At 41.6% G+C, this 22,959-nt stretch overlaps 2 protein-coding genes across 2 annotated transcripts; one reads left to right on the top strand and one right to left on the bottom strand.

Annotated features, from left to right (window-relative positions):
- Positions 1-1,842: 1,842 nt before the first annotated feature.
- LOC306916412 (tetraspanin-8-like) lies at positions 1,843-22,272 on the bottom strand. The gene is made up of 8 exons (XM_079494255.1): positions 21,935-22,272; positions 9,032-9,094; positions 5,295-5,414; positions 5,125-5,199; positions 4,403-4,498; positions 3,558-3,683; positions 3,387-3,470; positions 1,843-3,175 (listed from the first exon to the last, which is right to left on the bottom strand). Exons 1-8 carry the CDS (start codon positions 21,989-21,991, stop codon positions 3,104-3,106), a joined length of 693 nt encoding a protein of 230 aa, XP_079350381.1. The 5' UTR covers positions 21,992-22,272; the 3' UTR covers positions 1,843-3,103.
- LOC306916305 (serine/arginine-rich splicing factor 6-like) lies at positions 13,993-14,799 on the top strand (the record flags this gene model as incomplete). Its single annotated transcript, XM_079494139.1, has 1 exon — positions 13,993-14,799. The coding sequence occupies one exon, from the start codon at positions 13,993-13,995 to the stop codon at positions 14,797-14,799; it is 807 nt and encodes a 268-aa protein (XP_079350265.1).
- Positions 22,273-22,959: the final 687 nt, after the last annotated feature.

The following is a 22,959-nucleotide window of genomic DNA, read 5'->3' as shown; positions in this document are numbered from 1 at the left end:
ATCATGTAGATCTACTTTGACCTGAAATGACATGGGCCAGTTTTTAGTGTTTTAAATGTATGTTAAAAGTGAAAGCAAATGACAACCCTGCATGGGTTCCCACACGTTTCCATGCCAAGGACCCCCAAATTGTTTCTGCGCAACTAGCTACTGTATAGGGGGACGAACGTAACGCAGCACTCTTTACAGCATTTATGTATGTTACTGAGCTTGTATATCCGCTATTTTTAAATAGCCACGGTAACAAATGTAGCTGGGGACCCTCCCGGAACCTCCACGAGTACCCCTGGGGGTCCCCGGACCCCACGATAAGAACCACTGCTGACTTTACACGTACAGCTGATTAGTCTAATCAGCTGTGCGTGATTCAGTCAAAGTGGGTTTGCCCCCTGAATGTGCACACACCCAGTAATGTTTGTAAACAAGATACCCGATAGGGGCTGCTGCTGCTGGGCGGCTGCTGCCCTATTGTGAAATGGCTTAAGGATGACTTCACCCATTTTCAAACTACATCTTCAAATAATTGGCCCTCACTAACGATAACATGGTACTTGTTTTTAAATGAATGCGAGAACAATGGCTTCAAATTTAGCATGCCAACTTTCCAGGAATAGAAAGCCTGCAGTTTATATTACCTCAGATTCCCCATTGATGATGTCACACATTTCTGAACTGTCCAGAGCCCTCCCCTGAGACACCCGAGTAAAATGGTATCATATAATCATGAGCATTAGTGAGGAACAAGTATATGAAGATAGGTTGAAAATGGGTGAAGTCCTCCTTTAATGGCCAATCTACAAGCTAGATTGGCATTTCATATACTTTGGCAACATATACTGTATATATTTTTTGCAGTCTCTCCTTTTCAAAGTGTGATTCCCTCAAGCAGGCTGTATAAGCTTTTTATTTTGTTAAACATAATTGTATTAGGCCTACGGTAGGCTATATCGAGCCCTAACTTGGTTGTATTACGTATTGGTCTGAAACCTGGCCCCAATGTGTCAATAGCGTTGGCCCCCTTCGGGCCTGGCTGGCCTGCATGGTTGCAGACCTCTAGTAAGGGGCTGTCCTCAGCCGGCTCTGCTCTCAGGGTGTTTGCCAACTCTTGCTTTAGAAAGTTCTCCAGACTCTTTTCGGAGCCATGAAACATAACGGTGCCATGATGGTAAACAGTCACTGTTACTACAACACATTCTGAGTTATATTCATTCACTATGATCTCTTTCCTTAGAGTAACATTCTTGTTTTTTATTATAATTTCCGTCAGGCCGAAAGCAGAGGTCAGAGACGTTTTCCTTTTGTGTGTCTGGAGTTAATCGCGTCTGGAGTTAAACGTCATCCAGACCGATCAGTACCAGATAGCGGAATTTTGGCCGCATTACTGCCAAAGGAAATGACGTTGATGCTTTACAAATCTGTTTACTTTCTCCGTGAATGAAACGAGTGTTGTGATTGGTAGAAAAATAACGTATCCGGGGGAAATTCGTCCGACAGATGTTCCGGCCTGACACTTCCGGCAGAACACTCTCTCTCAGGCTTTTCTCCTTGCTGATGAGTAAGGCTGGGATCGAGGCTACAGTAGGCCAAGGAAGACAGTCCACCCCAAATGTCAGACAAAAAAATAATAATGTCTGCACACTGGCTCCATCAGGAATTTTCAAGAGATAAAAACATTGAAAGCAGCAATAATAAGAGTGGCGCTGAGATCCTTGTGTAGACTTGCTCCACAAGCGCCCAATGCTTTTCTGCCTGTATGCGACTCTGCGCCCATCAAGACACATCTTGGTGTCACTCTTGAGACATTTTAAGAACAGAACAGAACAGACCAACAAAGGCCAGAGCTTCCCGTTCAGACTTTATTCTGTCAACAACCATAAAACAAAACAGCAGGCAGCAAATGTTACTTCGGGACATTTTTCTGATACTTTATCTGTCCGACTTGTCCATGTCAGTTCTAACATTCAACATGATCAACATTACAATGAACAAATAGCAAGTAAAAAAAAAAGAAATCATCTCTAAACCCAAAACTAAGATTTACAACCCTGAGATGATCACATGCTGTAAAAACAAGTTATTTATATTGTGTCTGAAGACATTGTACGTGCAAATAAAGTGAAAATAAACCTTCATAAATCTTGATTTTCAGTTGAATCAGTTAAATATGATTATTTACTACGTATATGATACTATGCATCAACAAAACTATAACTATTACACATATAGATAGCTAAATCTTGAATGCACATTTAACATGAGCATAGAATAGACTTCAACAGGACTTAGAGCCGGTTCATTTTTACACTCTGTTAAATTAACAGTCCAGACTTTACAATGTATCAATAGTATAACTATTACATGTACCAAAACTAGAAATATTATAAAACATTTTAGACAGACCTGAATTCAGAGAACAGTGGCTACATCTGCAGTTATGTGATTCTGAGTAGTACCGTAAGTAGTTTGGCTACAGCCTACAACCTACTGTATATTGTGTGCCACACATTGACACAGAAACTACAGTAACAACAAAATACAGTAAATAGACTTTATAAAATAAATAAAGACCAAGTAGTGTACAGTGAAATAGGCTTTACAGTGGCTATATTTCAGATGTATTATATAGGCAGTAATACTAATGGGTTAATACAATCCCCCACACCATTACTCTGTATTTTCACGTACAGTACTTCTGAGCTATTCCAAAGGGTCAGTTTCAACAAAGTATGTACAGCTGTTGTACAGTACTAAGAATCTATAATGACGTATGGAAAGCGAAGAAGGTTTATTATCAAGTTTTCAAACTCAAGTTAACATAACCATGAGAAAGCCATAGAATTACACCCAACTTCAAGCATTAGGCGTCCACGTTCAGATGAAACAAATCTCACTGTAGCACTGAAGTTATTTTGGATGTGTTTTGGGGGTTTAGACAAGAGTTTAAGGTTTGTGGTAAGGGTTTAGGAGTTAAGGCACAGGTGTTGTGGTTAAGACGAGGGTTAAAGGGTAAAGATATGAGAGTTACAGTATGGGTTCAGTATTCATGATCAGCGTTAAGACGCTAAATATGATTCTTCACGGTGTATCCTTTTGGGTGTGGGGTCTAAGCTGGGGTTGGCCCATCCTTCCTTCCAAGCTGACAGTAGAGAGTCATAGCAAACGCCATGCCAAAGATCTACACACACACACACACATAGGACAAACACAAAACACACACACATCGGTAAATCAGACTGCATCAGTATATAAAAGTCAACAGAATTAAAAGTTAAAGTTGTCACTCTAGTTGAGCATCTACTAGTGTGTGTGTGTGTGTGTGTGTGTGTGTGTGTGTGTGTGTGTGTGCGCGCGCGCGCGCGCGCGCGCGCGCGCGCGCACGTACGTACCAGTACGATAGCGATGGCGAATGCGATGCCGAGGACTATCACCATCTGACTCTTCAGAAGGTCAACGATGAAGGTCGAACACGGCTGAGAACAAACAAAATCTACAATGAGCTCTCTCTTTCATTCTCTCCCTCACATTCTCTCCCTCTCCCTCTCACTACCTCTCCTTACCGTAGCGTAGACGTTCTTGCCGCTGACCAGCTCACACTTTTGTTCTTTGTCGTCTTTACAGTCACAGGAATCAGGAACGTTGCCAGCCCAGTCCTTGGCGCCTTCCAACAAACCACAACACTTAAACTACACACACACAGACACACACACACGGTTATTAATGACACAAATAAGTGTGGAAGAAGCATTCCTTACCATGGTTATAAGTACCAACCGCTCAAAGATGCAGTCTTACAGCTCGCTCCTCTTACAGCTTAGTTACACATGTAAACAGCTTGTGTTCATATGGAAGCCTTAGACAGTGGTTCCCAAACATTTTAATTTAAAAATGCCTTCTAAATACTATAAATTCTATATTAAAAATTCAAATATTAATTCAAAAATTACAAAAATGTTATGCTGCTAATATACTGTATGTAACAAAACCAAAACATCCAGGGGTAAAACACCAAAAGGGGTTGCCGTCCAGAATGGGTTAAGTAAGCTACTAAGCTTAGTGTGAGGTGGTGCAATGGTCTCCTGTAGGGGTCCATTTGGTTCCCAACTATCAATAATGTAGCTGGGGAATACCTGGAACCCCTGGGGGTCCCCGGACTGCCCTTTTTAGAATAAGTGGCCTAGGTCCTGTCAACAGATTGGTTGTCGTTTGGTTGTTAGGGCTCTGCATATGGTAAAACAAAAATTATGGCACATTTGGAGGAGCTAGGTACCGTTTTCTGTATCCAATCCATAGATGGACTCTTACTCTCACATGCTGTGTTCCACCATACATCTGCTTCTGCTGCCATCTATATTCAAGAACACTTCATATATGAGCATACGGTACAGTAAATTGAATGCGTTACCTCCTCTTCAAACTTCTGAAGATCTGTCTGGACATCAGCTGGCTGATCCTTCAATGGAAGAAGTTTAGCCATGGCCTCTTTGGACCATTCCATAGCCTGCGCACACGCACACACAGAGTTTACATACAATATACAGGAAGAATTTCTTGTACTAGTTTGATGTTTATATTAACTAACAGCATCATAGTAATGGCACGGTACCCTGGTTAAGTATCCTGGTAACCACTCGGTAACAGCCTTTTGTAAAAGTACCCCGATAACGGTACCCTAGCATACAGTAACAGCATCCTGGTGACATATTACACACATTCAATTTAAATAATATTTGTTGCCCAACAATCAAAGATCATCTCATCTTCTGGCTTCACAGCTGATATAACTTCAAAAAAGGAATGTGAGCACACATCTAAATAAAATTCGCCCCAGCCATTTAGCTGTGTCCCGGCCGGCCATAGCTGAATTGGTAGAGAGGCTGCCTGCAGTGCCTGGGTACGTTTAGTGTTTGGCACGGCCACACAAATGCATGCAGCACACAAATGTCGGCCGGAGCCGTCCTTAACGTTGCCGCTGAGAAGAGCTCCGGAGAGCCCAGACGTTCATGTGCTGCTGCCCATAACGACCTAAAAAGGACCGGAAGTGAGAGCAGGTGATCTTTTCGTTTTTCAGGTGATAGAACCTGGAAAACAGTATCTTGCATAAGAACAGGAAACGGGAAGTGTGACCTTGTCCTCGTAGACGGCTCCGAGGATCCCTGCAGCCACGAGGAGGATGAAGATGAACAGCAGGCCGATGAAGAACTGCAAACAAAAAAAGATTCAATACCAGCAAATGTAAGAAGACCTCTAGACTGGGCTGGTAAAAAGTTGTGTGAGTGTATGTTCAAGGTTCATACCAGCAGTAGTAGACAGCGGTTCTCCTGGATGGCTCCACAGCAGCCCAGGAAGCCCAGCACCATGATGATGACCCCTACAGCTATCAGCAGGTCCACGCCTGGTACGATCTCATTGGTTATCTACACACACAAGGGGCAGGATTACATCAATTCAAGCGTAGCGTTAGTTCATTGCGGCACGGAGGGCAGATGGTTTATATGTGTGTACATGGTTCCCCCTCATTCATGTGATCTATACTGCCTCTTTAAATCCGCTGCCTCTCTAGGCCACGCCCTCATTCCCACAGTGCAATTCAGGCGGCTACTTAAGCAGCCTCAGCTCACTTCTCTCTCTATACTGAGCCGTCAAGCAGCTTGTGCGGCGCTGCGTGAAAAATTCCCCCACCTCCTCCCTGTAGTTCTTAGTCCAGGGGTTATGGGATATTATTGTATCGTTTGTGATTGTGTTGAAACATGTGTTGCGTTTCATTGTGTTGAAGTGTCATTACTGTGTATTGTTCATGGATTATTGTATCTTTGGCTCTGCTCTGGGGGGTTGTTGATATAAGAGCTGTGTCTTGGTGCACAGATAATCGGAGATATCAAATGTGATATCAGACCTGTGTCTCGGTACGCAGATCATCTGATATCACATGAGCAGAGCCACACCGCCATACTAACATGCAATAGCTTTGCAATAAATGGTCTATGGTCAGGCCTAATTTTATCTGTGTAGGACGTTTCAGTGCTGCTAACAGACGTCCTCCTGCTGTATAACGACCACACTGTTTGTGACTCTGTAGTTTAGCATCTTTGTATCTTTAGCATCTGGCTGTGTGGGCAGCATAACATTGTGGCAGTGTAGAGATGTCCGTCCGTCCGTCCGTCGACCCCCCCCCCCCCCCCCCCCCCCCCGCGCTGTGCGCACCAACTTGCATGTCCAGGTGCTCCTTTGAGAACTAGCCCAAAATAATTGTGTGCAGCCCTGTCTATGGTCAATCTGAGCCGAAGTGTCTCAATGAATGACTGACAGGCAACACACAACAATATGTCTGTCATGTGACACGTTAACATGTCTGTCTGTTTGTCAAGGATTATATAGAAAAGGATAGCACAGACGTCCTACACCATATAGACACACTGAGAAGGAGGCAAACCGGCACGCCGCCTGAAGTTCAGTGGAATGCATTGAAGTCAATGAAAGCCGCCTAGACCCAGCAATGAATATTATAAGCAAGCTTTTTTAAATTGATTGCAACCTTTGTCAGATAAAATCGGTTCCATTGTCTGTTATTGTCGGGAAAGCTTTCACTAAAGGTAGCCGATCGACAAGCTCACATGCCGCAACGCTTTGTAAGCTTGTCGATCTGCTATTTTCCCCACAATACAATGCTGGGGTTTAAGTCATGCATTCCTTCTCCGGTTTGCCTCCTAGTGTCTTTTGAGCCCTATTAAGCAAGACGAAAAACCCATGCGGTAATACAGATTTCGCCCTCGCTCTGCGCCTTTTCGTATTATGGAAGCCGTGGTGAGCGCTCACTCATATGGAATACCACGTTCCTGCATAATTTAGCATTGGGGGAGTGTCCATATGTTAATTATTTTCGCTTTGCGCTAATTTGCTATTAAGCCCCTTGACCTAAAAACACTCAGCGCATACCGATTCCGCCTGGGTCTGACCACGTCTTAAAAGCAAAAAGCACTGTTTGATTTTACACTTGAGCGGCTCTGGAGTGCTGCTGGAGTGTTGCCATGTCTGTTTATTATAAGCGGCTTCTTTTTCTGCAAAGATGCTTGTAAATATTGGTAGTTGTGGTTGCTTTTCTTGTTTCTAAAGTGCTTATTTGGGCTTTTCTCCTAATGTTGTTTAAACCAGTGATCCTCACACAGCGACATTCCCATGTCAAGGACCCCCAGATTAATGCATTTGCCCAACTAAGCCAGTGACCCCCATGACAGATTTGTGTTTTTAAATGTTTCAATAACATTTTTCAAAAATATTCCACAATTGTCACTTTTTTCAAAGATTACTTTTGAAAATAGCAGATCTACCAGCTCACAATGCATCACATTCATTCATTAAAACAATGAACTCTGACTGCAGGGGGATATATATTTATAATGATCATTCTAACAATGTGCAAGAAAATATGTAAAAAGAAGGAAGAACTTTATATTTGTGGACAATCAAAATATGCTGGAAATTTTAATGTGGTGTCATTAAAAGGAATCTTGATATGGCAGACTCACTATCTAGAAAATAAAAACATGGCACTTCATTTAAAATAGGTTGTAGACCCCTGTTATATGCGATTCTTTTGGGAGTATGTTTATAGACCTATTTACTTGTTTCTATGACACATGGCAACAGCGAGTTTTCTGGCTTTCTCGTTGAGATTATAAAGGGTCATATATCGCTCATTTCTCAACCTTTTTTAGAAATTAAAACATCTCCATACTCATTGGGAGGTTTGCTTTCATACGCTGTATCACACCCGACTCAATTCTTCTTCAATAATATGCTACGAGCGAAGACCATAACATTGGGGCCGCAGCAATAGGCATGGCGCACGTATGGCATTTCAACTCATTCCTTCGTCGTGACTCGAATGAAATAAAATAAAATAAACGTTATTTTACTGGTGTTTTTCAATAGAAACAAATAAAGAGCGTGTGTGCAACAGTCAGTGCATATACGTGCATGCACTATAGGCTATATTTCCTCCTTGTCGGGATGGTGAGCTGAGCTCTTCACAGCCCGTTTGTCTTTCATATTATTCTTATAATATTTGATATTATAAACACTCATGGTTCTCTCATTTCTCAACCGTTTTTTAAAATGTAAAAATCCCCATATTCCTTAGGAATCTTGCTTTCATTCGCTGTATGGTACATGGTTCTATTTTTATCGAATTAAACAATATCAAACGAACTTGTATGTTCGGGGGTTAGACGATTCTGGGAACATTACGCATGGATTGCCAATTTGCCAGCCAATGCTGCGTATCTACTCGCAGTTCCATTCCGATCTGAAAGGTATAGGTAGGTGCCATTTCAAAGTCTTAGTTATTCATTTATGAATCAAATGAACTAGAATAAAGATTTTTACAGCTGTTTTTCATGCTTAGAACAGAAACAAATTAAGTGACGATGTGCGTATATCTCCCTCCCTTAGCATATGGCTGCGCCGCTGTAATGACTTTCCAATGAAAACTGCAAGTTACTTAACAAAATAGAGACATAGGCCTACAAGCTATGCACATCATGGCTGTGACAGCTTGTGGATCTGTTCTTTGGAGGCATAAAGGTGACAGCATGCAGTGCAATATGAATAATTAACCCAAAGTCATGTCATGTCTATGGTGCCAGTCTGCAGAAATGTAATACCACTTGCCGAAAAGGGCGCATCATCAGCTGGTGTCGTAAAGAGAATAGTACGGACATGTTCATTGGGTAAGCCTCAAAACTCCCTTAAACACTCCCATGACTAATTCAAGGCCGTTTTGCTCACACCACGGGGTGTCGAAAGCGCTTCTTACCTGGCCCATAATTGTAATATGACATTGCACCCGCCCCCACGTCTTAAAAACTGTAAAATTATATGTAATTAGATTCCACTTGCTTAATAGGGCCCCTAGTGTCTGACGACTGCTGATGCCAACTGGAGTTGCAAGACCTATTTACGAGACGTTTGTATCCTATACCCTTGCTTTAAAATAATCCCTGCCCCGTCATGTGGCATTAGTTCGAGAACTCACCTTGTTTGAACCTCTGCTGACCTTGAGATAGATGGACACAGCGAGGATGATGCAACCGCTCACCTAGAGAGACAGACAGGGAAGATGAGTGAGACAGAGACACACGCACAGAAAGAGACACCACTACTACACAACACTACTCACATGAGCATACTTACAAACACATAATGGTACTCAAATACATTAACACTTAACATAATAAGAAAGGCATTGTCAAATACATAGAAAGTAAAGGCATTTAAAAAGAAAAAAAAATCAGCTGAGAATTTATAATTGAGAATGAAAGATTGAATCATTAACGTGTTCTCTTTTGATAAGACAGTCAAATTCATACTTGATATCAAATTCACATGATATCAGGATCACGCTGGTGACACCTAGTGGAAGCAATATGTAACAGTAGTTTTGCTGTCCTATGGTTAATGTAATCTCTCAAGACAGATTCAAAACCCCACAGCTGAATCTGTCGGCTCCCGTTATGTGTAGTCGTTTTTCTTTTTTTGCCGATGGGTTCCCAGATTGCCGTTATTGTGAACTGTATCTATAGAGTATATAAACATTATCTGAATACATAATATGGGCAATGTACATGTTACATCCATTATCTCAATTGCTTAACAATGCTTATTTTAAACGACACCAGTTGCAACTCCTTGCAACAAAACAAAAAAGGGAAGAAGTTGCATGCTGAATCATTGGTGCGGTTTGGGCTTAAAATGTATTCATTCAGCTCTCATCCAGCGAGAGAGAGACACACACACAATAATGAGACCAACTGAATAAATGGAAGAAGGATCATCAACTCGACTTTGCCAGTGAAAATATGGTCCCAAAACCTAACCCCATCCTAAACTTAACCTCAGTAAAACTATGCCTAAACTTATTTCTAATCTTATCCTCAGTAAAACAAATACAAGACCGCCCCAGTGATGAGTCACATGTATAATTCATCTTTCACAACAATCAAGACGAATCATTATGATATTAATTATTTAATACACACAACATCACATAATGGAGGGGTGGACCCACACAAGAGTGAAGAACATGACAGTGAAAATGGAACCCCCCCACACACACACACACACACACTCCATTAGCATTACTACGTATCTGTTCCCAGAAGCTTTGTTAAGAGGGTTTAGGAAAATAAATCTCTCTCTGGCTGTGTGGTCTTGTTTGCTTCGTAAGAAGACAAGAAAAATTAGCACTTTTTGTAGTGCATCTTGGTCAAATTATAGTGTATTATATATTATATATATATATTAGTGTATATATATATATATTATATTATAGTGTATTATAGTGTATTACTGTGCATCACATGATTACAGTGGAAGTTTAAACAAATTCTCTTAACAGTTGTTATCATTTCTTGAACTCTCCTTAAACTAATGTTCCATTGAGGTTCAAGGGAAAAGTAGTTGGGAAAGGAACTTTCTCTCTCACCGACTCTGACCACTCCACATACTGGTCATATTTATAGTTTTAGTCAGTCACTAAGGTTGACTAGCAACACTTAACCTCTTAAATTTACACAAAGCACAGCACCGCTGTTTTAAACACACTGACAAGTACAACCAGTCTGTCCACTACAACCAGTCTGTCCGCTACAACTAGTCTGTCCAGTACAATTGAGCAGTTCCAAACCCGTATTTGAGGGCTAAGTGCTTAACCTCGGAGGGTGGTGGTTCCACCCCCGTTCAGCTACTGAATAAATACTGAGACAGTTCGGTGGTTGGCATGACTAAAGTATGAGGGAAATTAAAACATCAATCGTCCACTTTGATATAACTTTGTTCGCTGTGAAAGTCACTCACATCTTTAAGAGTCTACTCACAAACGTTTAGGATAGCGCGTCGCAGTCCCCCTTTCGTGACGACAAACGGTCCGGAAGAGAATTTCAAATTCATTTTTCCCATAGACGTTTTAAAAAGCATTTATTTAAAGACCTGTAAGCCAAACTCAGATGGTGACAAATGACAATATTTTCATTTTCAATTTTTTGGGCCGAACGAATAATTAGAAATTAGTTGTACCCTGCCCCTTTTTTTCTTCTAATTAATTGTTCCACTCAGAAAATGTGTGTTTATATTCATGATCCGAGTTGGCTTTGTCCGAGGATTAGAGATCTTTAAATAAATACTTAATGATGACACAACAATTACATCATTACCCCATCTCCTTGTCTATATATATTTGAGGCGCTGCGTAAAGTAGCTGCCTGTTACAGCAGCTCCTTCAATTTCCCCTCGGGGATTAATAAAGTATATCTCATCTCATCTCATCTCATATTAACTTATTTTTGTTGGTATATTAAATTCAAATTGCAATAGAGTTACAGTAAGTTACTCTATATTATAGGCACTCTTTAGCTGTTGGTAACTTTGATCTTTAACTTTGGTTATCATAAGTCAACAACGTGCTTAAATCAACAACTGTGCTCGACTCCAAGGCACCGTTCACTTCACAGATTTTCGAGGGGCGCTAGCTCCTCCTATGTCCAGCTTTGAGAGTGTGTGTATGTAAACACAAACATTGAACGCCCTTGACAATCAATGGCCAGCTTTGAGTGTTTTGTGTAAACAAACATTGTGTAAACACAAACATTGAAGATGAGGATGCAAATTGTGATTGGCCAGAATGAGATGATGTATGATGATAAGAGCGCCCCTCACTTCAAACGGGTGTGTGAGGCAGCATCAATCATCTTTCAGTCACGGGAGTCGATTTTAAGTATTTTTCTGAAAAATATTCCGGTGTCACGTTCTGAATGGAGGGAGGTGATTAACTAAATGCGTTTGCTGCAATCATAAAGAGCTATTCTAGAATACACTACCAACGCCGTCTTTCCTACATTTTCTCCCTCTCAGCTTTTCTTATGTCAGTCTCCTACACCTATACCAGGGGTGGGCAACTTGTGGCCCGGGGGCCACATGCAGCCCCCACCTTCACTTAATGCGGCCCTTTTGTTAATATCAGAATACTGATATAGTATTGATTTCAGCTGTTACAATTCCAAACCCGCTTTAATTACTTCATGACTAGTATGAAATGACTAGTATTAAAATGTTAGTCTTTTTGTGTCCAATGTATGTTAACAGTTCATAAAGTTAACAACTATATAAATGCATTTGAAATTCAATAAAAAGGTTACTTTTCAGGATTCAAATTCAAAAATAGCAAAAAAATATTCAGGTTTTCAATTCAAAATATAGCAAAAATAGCTGATCTACAAGCTCAAAACACGCCGCATTGTGACGAGTTTTGAGCTGGTAGATCGGCTATTTTTGCTACGACAGTAATATGCAATGTGGCCCCTCTGGAGTGAGAGTGGAAATATAGTGGCCCTCGCCATCGTAAAAGTTGCCCAACTCTGACCTATACCATCTCCCCCTCAGCTGTCCTACTGTCTCTTTCTCCTACACCGTCTCCCTCTCTCTCTCAGCTGTCCTACTGTCTTTCTCTCCTACAGTCTACCTCTCAGCTGTCCAGTCTCTCTCCTATAGTCTCCCTCTCTCAGCTTTCCTACGGTCGGTTTCTCCTACACCGTCTCCCTCTCAGCTGTCCTACTGTCTCTCTCTCCTACACAGTGCCCCTCTCAGCTGTCCTACTGTCTCTCTCTCCTACACAGTCTACCTCTCAGCTGTCCAGTCTCTCTCCTACACCGTCTCCCTCTCTCAGCTTTCCTACTGTGTGTCTCAGAACCAAACAATGTATTCCATTCCTCTCAGACAGAAAATTCATGTTGGGTAAGAACATTACAACTTTCCGCAAGAGAGATTAGTTGTAACCACACACACGTCTTGACTTTGTTTAAATCCAACAGTGTAATGGAAAAACAGCTTCCAGACACACCTTTAATTGCAGCGATGACTCAATAGAGATGTATGTGGGTGGGAGGTGTGTGGGTTTCTGAAAAGGTCTTGATTTTAACCAGCCGACAAAATAAACATTGACATTACACACGTGGGGGGGAGGGCCAGAACCAGTTCTAGCGGTACAACTACATTCTGTGGTGCATGATAGCAGCAATAGAGGTGTGGCACTGGTTGATGAATAAAGATGCCATTTCAGTTTCAGTCTGTAGAGCAGTCCACACAAACACATTCTGTGTCAGGAAACAGTAAGACAACACAGCCATAGAACCCAACAGCAATCGGTGTGAGGGAACAGCCAACACCCATTCAAGCTCACACTGTAGTGTATCACAAGTTAACGCAGTTTAAATTACATTAAAAACGTTTTGAAAACAATGTGCCCACACCCCTACTCCACAGTCCACATCCACACACACACATTGTGGGTTTAAACCTTGGCTGGAGTCTGGCTATAGCTTGAATAGTTTTGTATCTTGATTATATCATCTGAACTCTGTAGGCCTGGAGAATGTAATCATATGCATCACTAGGCAGAGATCTCTCATCGTCTGGCTACTCGAGACTGTCTAGGACTGTCACAATTACATAATCACCTACAGTAACTGCAAATTATTTGAGAATAATCACAAACTCTGTCTCCATGTTTTCGCCTATCTGTCTGTCTGTCTGTGGTACGAACAGCTGCAAAACCGCTGGGTGACTTAAAGTGGAACCGAGCCTAAAAGGGCCATTCATACTGAGCACTATAACTATAACTGCAGCCAGTCAGCGGTGTTTAGCAGCCTACACTGCTCAGTTCACACGGGTGTGATTTTAATATTACTCCTACTCAAACACATCATTGTCTCTGCCAAGCCGAAGGCGTGGCCGAGACTATGTTGTGACATCAGTGTGATGTCAGTACTTGGTTGCCAGTCTGAAGCTGTATGGAACCCCATATTTGGTTATGGCTGATCAATAAGGGTAGGCCTGGAAGATAAGAGCTGCTCTGAGTGTCCCTTTGTAGTTCTGATTACGCTCGCCTTGATGACTGATCGATCATTGTATTGAACAAGAGTTACCGGTTCCATTTTCTTAGAAATGCCTCGTGTATATATCGGCAAGCTTAGCCATCATGTCCGGGAAAAAGACATTCAAAGACTTTTCAGTGGCTTTGGCAAGTTACTGCAGATTGACCTGAAAAATGGATATGGCTTTGTAGATTTTGAGGACAACCAAGACGCCGACGAGGCAGTGTATGAACTGAATGGGAAGGATTTGTATGGAGAGAGAGTGGTCATCGAACACGCCCGAGGACCACGGAGTGACCGGCATGCGTATGGCGGTGGCTACAAAGGAGTGCGCGGTAGGGGCTACAGCAGCAGAAGACGACACGGCGGGAGGGAGAAGTATGGGCCCCCTGTGCGCACAGAATTCCGCCTCATCGTGGAGAACCTGTCTAGCAGGTGCAGCTGGCAGGACCTGAAGGATTTCATGCGGCAAGCTGGTGAGGTAACCTTCGCGCACAAGGAACGAACCAACCAAGGAGTGATCGAATTCAGATCCCGCTACGACATGAAGCGAGCCATAGAAAAGCTGGACGGCACCGACATCAAGGGGAGGCAGATCCGTCTGGTTGAAGACAAGTCTCAGTCTCGGCGCCGCCGCTCTCATTCTAGAAGCAGGTCCAGGTCTCGTAGCCGGCATCGCTCACGCAGCAGAAGCAGGAAGTCCCATTCGAGGTCCTCGACTTATCCAGAGAGAAGACACGAGAGACGTGCCAAGACTGCCTCAAAGTCTCCTTCTCCCAGTGAGGACCGCCGGCCAGTGAAGTCCCCAACGGCCAGGTCAGCCTCTCCCTCCCATTCCAAGTCCCCTTCCAGTAACAGATCAGCATCCCATGACTGATCACTGTTCCCAAGACGGACCGAGCACCGCATTGTTCCCAAGACAGACCACCGCTGTTGTGAGGTACTTAAGCAAAGGAGAATTTGTAAAGACTAAATACAGTAGCAGTTCACCATAATCAGATACATTTAAAGCTGCAATACATAACTTTTTAGTGAATAAAGCGTTATTTTGAGTAGAGTACGTTAATTCAATATAACTAAGGATTGGATTAGCTGGGGGAAATGGGGTGAGAGTCCATAACTCTGATATCCTCCTCTGGTCATTCATTTTTTACCACCATAGGGGATACATTTTATCCCTGCTTCTGGTCAGACTCAATTAAATACATGCATTTCCTTTTGGGAAATGTATTGTAGACTGGCATTTTTTATATTGTTTGTTTGATATTTGATATCACAATTTAACCATTTAAAAATCAATGTTCACCACCAATCCATATTTTGGGTAAAGAATTAATAATTTTCAAATTTCCTTTTTATTTCAGAAATAGCAAAGTTAGCAAGATCTATATTTGCCATTTGTTGTGTGACAAAGATAGGGCTTGAGTGGTTATGACAATGTTCCCCGGCCGTCTGTCTTTTACAAATTGAACCCCGACTACACAACTGCAGTGGTCAGGTGTTCTCCATGCTCTTCAACTGAGATATTCAAATCCAGTGGTTGAGTAATGAGTAGGACCACTACTGGCTGACAAGGAATAGCATGAGACTTAATTCCTGCCTTGCCAAACACGTGTTCAACAGTAAAAATGTAGGTGCTTGCATGTGGATTCAGATCTCAGGTAGGACATGCAAATTCTGTATTCCAGCTTTAATTGACTGGTGTACTTTTAGATTGACAGATCAAAACTATAAATTCCATCTCTGTATAGTAGTTTCAAAACATGTACTGCGTCTGCTTGTTATGTAATGATTTCTCCTCCACAATAGCATTGTAAAGTATGTCTTGTGCACACTGCCGGTAGGCCACAGAAGTACCTCCAATAGTTTTATACTTTTTTAAATATTTATATTTAATTTGATATAATGGAATGGAACTCAATGGGGCTCTGGTTGGGCTGAAACCTTTCCCACATTTAGAGGCATACATCATAGATATGTCATATACACTGACATCTCAGGCTGGTCACATGAGATCTGAGCCCACACTGTTCCCATTGGGAATCAGTTTGAGGGGCGCTAGTCCCTCCTATATGTAGCTTTTGTCCGCTCACGTGACAAGTCTCATATTTACCATTGACAATGAAAGGAGAAATTAGGTCATATGTGCCTCAAATATGACGTAAATTTGTGGCAACAAACATCAAATGCCATTGACAATGAAGGGAAGATTTACGTCATAAGTAGACGAGCAAATCGGCTAACCAATCACATAGATTCAGTTGATGATGTATAATCTAACGATAAGAGCGCCCCTCACTTCACAGGGGTGTGATTTTTTTTCGTACAGCACACATTTAACCGACATGTTTAAATGGGAAGTTGTAGAAGCATTTGAAAACACAGTCACAGTGAAATGCATGTTTGGAGGTAATGTGTTTAACCGTTCCTTCTTGACATCCATCGACTTCCTCAAAGCTTGTGAATTTGGGTTTCAAAACAACTGTGTTTTGTTTAATTAAACCCATACAATTCACAGAAATGTACTCAAGACAGTAGGGAACTACTGAACAGTACCATGTGGCTATGACGTTTGTGGCGGTGGCTGTTTGGCACAAAATGCCACACATCATGAATGCAGTGAGTGATTTGTAGGACACTTTGCACACACATTCCCACTAAGCCAAGGAAGAGCCTCCATCCCAAATTTTCAAATCTCGTGGTGATGCCAGAACTGCCCATTTGACATTTTGGCCAATAACCGTAATTTTTTTTCTCCCCCAGAACTCAGTACACATTATCTCCGAGGTCATGTGTTTGATATATTTTATTTTTATGATCCCATTCCAAATGGCTATGACCAAAGTTGGGCCCTGACTAGGCAACCCGGCATGGCGGAGACCTGTGCTCTAAGAGCACACTTTTCTAGTTTCCTCTTATATTTAAGTTATTTGTTATATCTGCCATGTGGAAGTTTTGTTTACAAAAGACAATGTTCCAATGTCCAATGACAAAAACACACTTAGTCTTATTTATGACAATAATTAACCCATTTAGACCTGAGGCTGATTCTAAAAATGTCTTCAGAAAAACCTTTCTACATCAGTCGTTCTCAACCTTTTCCATGTCAAGGACCCCTGGAAATATCTGTATTTAGCTGCTGATCCCCATCTGAAAATATGTAGTTCTAGGGACCCCCCAGAAGCAAATATTTGAGTTTAAAACATTGGCTCTGAAAGAATACATATTCAAAGATTTGCCACATTTTTAAGATTAAAAAAAAAGCAGATCTACAAGCTCGTATCCCAGCACTCGGTGCCGCGCTATGAGCTTGTAGATCTGCTATTTTTAAATCAGGTGTTGCCCTAACAACGCATGTCATGAGTATGACCACCAGATAGAAGACGTGACCACAAGGGTATGATGTCTCATAGCCACTATAGGACTGTAAGGTCAGCAAAACGCCTTCTAAACACGCCTTCTGTAATCTGTATGCACAGACGAGTCAGTCTGTCTATCTGTTTACAATGTAAACAATATAGATAAAGCACAGATAATGAAAGTGGAACTGATACAACCCGTTTTATTAATGGAGGACCACACTTGACCACACGCACGTAAACTGGACAGTCAGTCACAGTTCATTAGGTCATGTGAAGGGCTTTATGCATGCATGCGTACACGTGTGCGTGCACACTGCATGAGAATATGGGTATTAGTGTAACACACACACACACTTAAAGGTGCGGTAAGTGATACATTTGCTTACAACACAATGGTTTGTTATACTGAACTCTATAGCTGCAGTGCAGCTATAGAGTTCAGTAACAGGGTTCTCCCCATCTCTCTCCAGCTCTTTAACCCTTAGAAGATGAAAGACGCCAATTGGCGTCTTCATCAGAATTCCGTAAATGATCAATGACGCCAATTGGCGTCTTCACAGTTTTTGATGAATCTAAACATATTAATATGCTCCGAAGCGCTGTTTAAATTCCTGAGCTTATATTCCAACTACATTACCCAGAAAACCCGTGTCACGTGACACACGTGTACGTGTTGCCATTGGAAGCTGGTCCCACCCCCTGTAAACAGTGGGGGCAGAGGGAGTCTTCATAGTTTTCATTGTTTTGCCTGTTTGCCGTCTCGCCCGAGCGATTTTCTAGCAGAAAAAGTTGAAAGCAGTACTATTTATTTGAGCGAGTTTTGTGGTAGTAGTATTGATCCATACGCGTCCCAGTCGCCTTCTCCAGGCGGAGTAGCCCTGGTCCAGTGCTTACAGCGAGACTCGCTGCTCCCTCCCTCCTTTTTTCATTGTCTCCCCATCGTCGTCCGATGAGCTATACCGGGAAACCATTGAAGAAGACGATCAACCCGGAATGTTTTGAGGTAATCTTATTGTAGAAAATGCCCTTCTATAGTGATCAGAAATCATAAGATGATCGCTACAAATAGATGCTTGGATAATTACTACTACTAGTCAGATCATGACGCCAGAATGACTCACCACGATGGCCCCCAGCCATTAGCCAGCACCGAAGGTGCTGGCTAATGGTGTTGGTCGGTGCATTGGTGCTGGCTAAGGGCTGGAGGGGGGGGGTTGGTGTCGATCGGTTGGTTGTATCGTAGCAGGCATGCACGCATGGCAGTACAAGTATTTTATATTGTAGCGTGCCTTATAGGCGATCTGATCTTTAGAGTAATGTTCGCTCCTTTTATTTACTGTCTACAAAGACGGAGAACAAACATGCATCGTTTACTGAAGCAACGCGTGGTTATGATGACGTTGCTACAAGGATCGGAGGGGGGACGGGGAGTGAAGCTAACAGTAGCGTATTATATAAGATCTGTATGACGTTTCATTGACGTCTGAGCTTGCATGATAATTGCATTCATTGTATATTGTATGCAATCATGATTGTACATTGTTTAGTGTGTCTCCGTGTGATGATGATGATGACGATGATGTCAGATAGCCTACGTCCCCCCCCCCCAACTGGCTATTGGCCGGGCTGACTACAGCTAAATGTTTATTTTTATATATTTAGAACTGGCATCGGAGGAGGAGGATGATGATGATGATGATGATGAAGACGAAGAGTCAAGACTGCGATGGAGTTCTCCGACACTGAACCGGATGCATTCATTCATTTCAGTTGTTGTTTTTTTTTAAATTTAGCCTACACACACACACACCGTCAAGAACAACTGGAATGCAGTGGTTTGGGGACACTGGGGAGTTTGGGGACAACTGTTTTGTATGTAGGCCTATTTATTTTCTGTAATATTTATTATAATTGTATTATGTTAGTAGTCATAAAAAATAAAAGACAAGCTTTTACAATGAGTTAGACCTGTCATGGCTATTTTGTTCACTAGTCTGAGGTTTATGGTTTGACTAAGCGAGTTTCAACTGTGATTTACTCTGTAACGGTAGATGGTAAGAACCCAATTTTTTTGTTATAATACAGTATACATTCAAGTCTATATTTTGATACATATCATGGGCACAAAGTCATATCAAAACAATGTCCTTGGATGAGTTTTTTATCAAAACTGTTTCTTCACAACAGGATTTTGAGATACATGCATGAATAGACACGGTACTGGTAAGACTATGTAAACATGGTATATATCAAAATGTGCGTTAGAATGTCTAATTTTACCCCAAAAAAGAATTGAGTTTATATGATGTTCCATTTCAGAGCTAGGGGGACTTTTAGCTGGATAGGTCAGATTGATCATGACTGACCATGCTATTTATAGATGGCAAAATATCTACAGTGGTACATGTGAGAAACTTTTTATTTTATTTTAATTGAACTAGACAACTCACCCTTTAAAATGAGATATTGCATGTCTATGTACGCCCAGCAGAAAAAAAGTTATTTAGAAAATAAAACTTCAACCGGTCATAACTTTTTTTGTTGTCCTAGAAACACTACCCAGTGTAAATGCAGGCTCTTTTAAATGGCTTCCAACACCACAACTAAACATTTTATCAACTCAGTTAATTTTTTTCCTGGAAGCAGACAAGCCAAGCTTTCTCTGAAGGTCTTTCGTTGTCACACATTCACAACAGAGAATTTTCAATAAATCATTCAAAAACGCCATTCTGCCATAGAGAAGTCTAAAAACTATATAGAAATCCATGAAACTCTCAAAGAGTTAAAGAAGACAAAACACATTTTCTGGTGGGAGTGGGACACCAATTTCATCCAAAGTTGAGAGAATCCATTTATCAGTTTAAAATGTATAGTGTTCCAGTTCCAATTTTGTATCCTGGATGAAATTGGTATCCTCACCTGTATTTTCTGATTACACCTGTTACTCAACAAACATTAGCAACGATTCATTTTGGAATATACAGTAGTCATTTAACAAGATATCAAATACAGCAGCTTTAAATATAAAATCTATGTTTTTAGACACACCTTGTATTCAAATTAAACATTATAAATGAACACAGCTGCTAATTTCAAATCAATTTGTGCACCGACCCAACAGAATCAAGATGTTCAACCAGCCAATAGTGGATGAACAGGTTCTTGACAAACTTACGACACCAGTGACCATCCTGTGCGTGTTCATTGTTACTTTGATGATTGCTTGTATGAACAACATACAAGCGGAAAATCAAACAGAATGTTGCCCGTCTCAACCTGGAGTCAAACAATCATGTCTATTTTTATTCACGCCAGTTCAGTCTCTATCCTTCTTTATACTCTATGGTTGCGCCTCGGTGGTGGCTGCGCCTGGGGTGCCCCTCCGTGGATTTGTCTATAGCTGGAAGCCTGGAGGAGAGGAGCAGTGACTTGGCCAATCACTGCTGACACACCAACTGGAGAGTGTTGTGGTTGAGGGTTGAAACACTCTAAGGTTGGAGACCACCTGATGACCTCTCTTCCAGGCCAAGGCATCCATTAGAAATGGATTACCGGTATATTTGCATCTTTGATGTATTTACAAACCGACAATGAATACAAGTATTCAAGAGTAAACATCTTTGGTTTTGGTTCCTCAACATTGTAGCAGCAATAACAGTAACAAAGAAAGAAGAAGCAGCAAAGTAGGTAGATTATGTATGAGCAAACTAAGTATCTGGTAGCCTATGTGCATGGTGTAAACACTGACCAAAGCCCAGTGGGTATAGTCACTGTCCACAAAACACCATCCATGGCACACATAAATGCACACAAACAGAGGCTGTGTCTAATACCAAGTCCGTGTTTTATCAACAAGTTAAACAACGGAATAAGCTTCACTAGTATCACTAGTGGCAAACTCAATGGCAGCGGTGGCCGAACGGATTGCGGGGCGGTCTTGATACCGGAAGGTCGCCAGTTCGAATCAGCGGTCCGACACGTTAAAATTACCACCGCTGAAGTGCCCTTGAACAAGGCCTTGAACCACTACTATGAAATGTTCTATGAGCAGGGCCTGGCTGGAAACAAGTTCTTGAGCTTAGCCCAGATACCCTGGGTAAATATAGTAATCATTTCATTTCACTTCCTGTTCAGCATCAACAACCACGCCCTGATTCCACTGTCCAGATAGGAAGTCACCGTGATTATTTTACACATTTACAAATACGTATTTACAAATACGTAAAATAATAAATAATAATAAATACAACAGCAGTCTCTGGGACATATTCCAGTTCATACAATCAGGCCGAAATTCATCTCCAAACCAAACCTAAACATGAACGCACAACGTTGAGGCAAGGCATCCACTATCAACTTACATTCCATTCCATGAGTAAACTGGGAGGTAGGCTATAATTCTTAAAGTCACACATTCCAAAAATCTCTGTATCTGTTGTAAGTAAGCCAAGCCAGCTGCATTTGAACACTGTTCAGCAATTCAGTTGAATGACATATGGAAACCGAGCGTCCCTACTCTGGGCTAGGGTAATAAGGGAAGTAAGCATGAGTGGTTGGATAGATTTGTCCTTAGTTGACCAAACTTGTTATTAACTTGTGGTTTTTTTCTCCCTATGTAATAATAACGTTCACCGGCTGTCAAACACTCACCCAAAAGAGGAAGTTGAAGAGGAACAGAAGATACTTGATGCATTTATTCACAGCCATGGCTCTCTGTCGTTCTCTGCAGGTGTTCTAAGGTCCTCTCTACTCAGGTTCTGATGGCGTCGGTCAATGAGTATCAAGACAAGAAGAATAGGTGTAGAGAGAGGGAGTGTCTGAGAGCGAGGGGGAGGGAGAGAGAGAGAACACAGATGCCTCTGCAGTAGTCTGCACACACCTAACCTAAACCAATTTACTATTCCACCTGTTTTCTCCCCTCTGCCTCTGACATTCTTTTCTTCTGATCTATCATACCACTCTACTGCTCCCCTATCCAAACGAGAGAGAGAGAGCAAAAGACACACGCACGCGCGCGCGCGCGCACACACACACACACACACACACACACACTTCGTACAATATAGATGAGTAACATATTCTACATTTGAACCACTAACTTTAATATAAACTGGACCTGCAGCTTTTACAGCTCAAGTCGTGGACATTAAATAACATGATATGACAATAGTGTGTGTCAATATTATAGCCTATTGTGATTACCATGCATGACTGACACCTGTTGGTGCTAATATGTATAAGAAACACTAGAGGGCGATGCAAGCATGTCTGCGGTGAATTAAAAAAATATATAAAAGTTAGAACGACGTTTAGTAGGCTACTAGTCTATAAACCATACTGAATCCTAGAACACTAGGCCTAAACGTATTTTTTGTTACACCATCATTAAAAAATTTATTCCATAAAAAATATTTCTCATCAAAATTGGGAGCAAAAGTAGGCCTACAGCAATACATGGCAACTTGAGGCACTCTTCTTATTTCATCATGACTTCACAAAAAAGGGGGCTCTATCATATTTAAAAAAATATTCCTAAAAAAAAGAAAATGAAATGGTCCACCCGGCCATTCCTGGGACATGTTGAGATTGAGAATGGTCCAGTTGCAAGCCAATTAAGGCAATGCAATTTTATTTATATAGCACCTTTGCAATTCAAATTAAAGTGCTTTACAGAA

Source organism: Electrona antarctica (assembly GCF_951216825.1).
Source record: "Electrona antarctica genome assembly, chromosome: 23".
NCBI lineage: Eukaryota > Metazoa > Chordata > Actinopteri > Myctophiformes > Myctophidae > Electrona > Electrona antarctica.
Note: the sequence above shows the minus strand (reverse complement) of the source record. Positions and strands in the feature narration are given on the sequence as shown.

Excerpts from the sequence above, each read along its gene's own strand:
- LOC306916412 (XM_079494255.1), bottom strand. The coding sequence starts at position 21,991 with ATGGCTGTGAATAAATGCATCAAGTATCTTCTGTTCCTCTTCAACTTC. Across the intron at positions 5,415-9,031 it reads TCAGCAGAGGTTCAAACAAG|ATAACCAATGAGATCGTACC; the intron begins GTGAGTTCTCGA and ends TTGTGTGTGTAG. Across the intron at positions 3,684-4,402 it reads TTCAGAAGTTTGAAGAGGAG|TTTAAGTGTTGTGGTTTGTT; the intron begins GTAACGCATTCA and ends GTGTGTGTGTAG.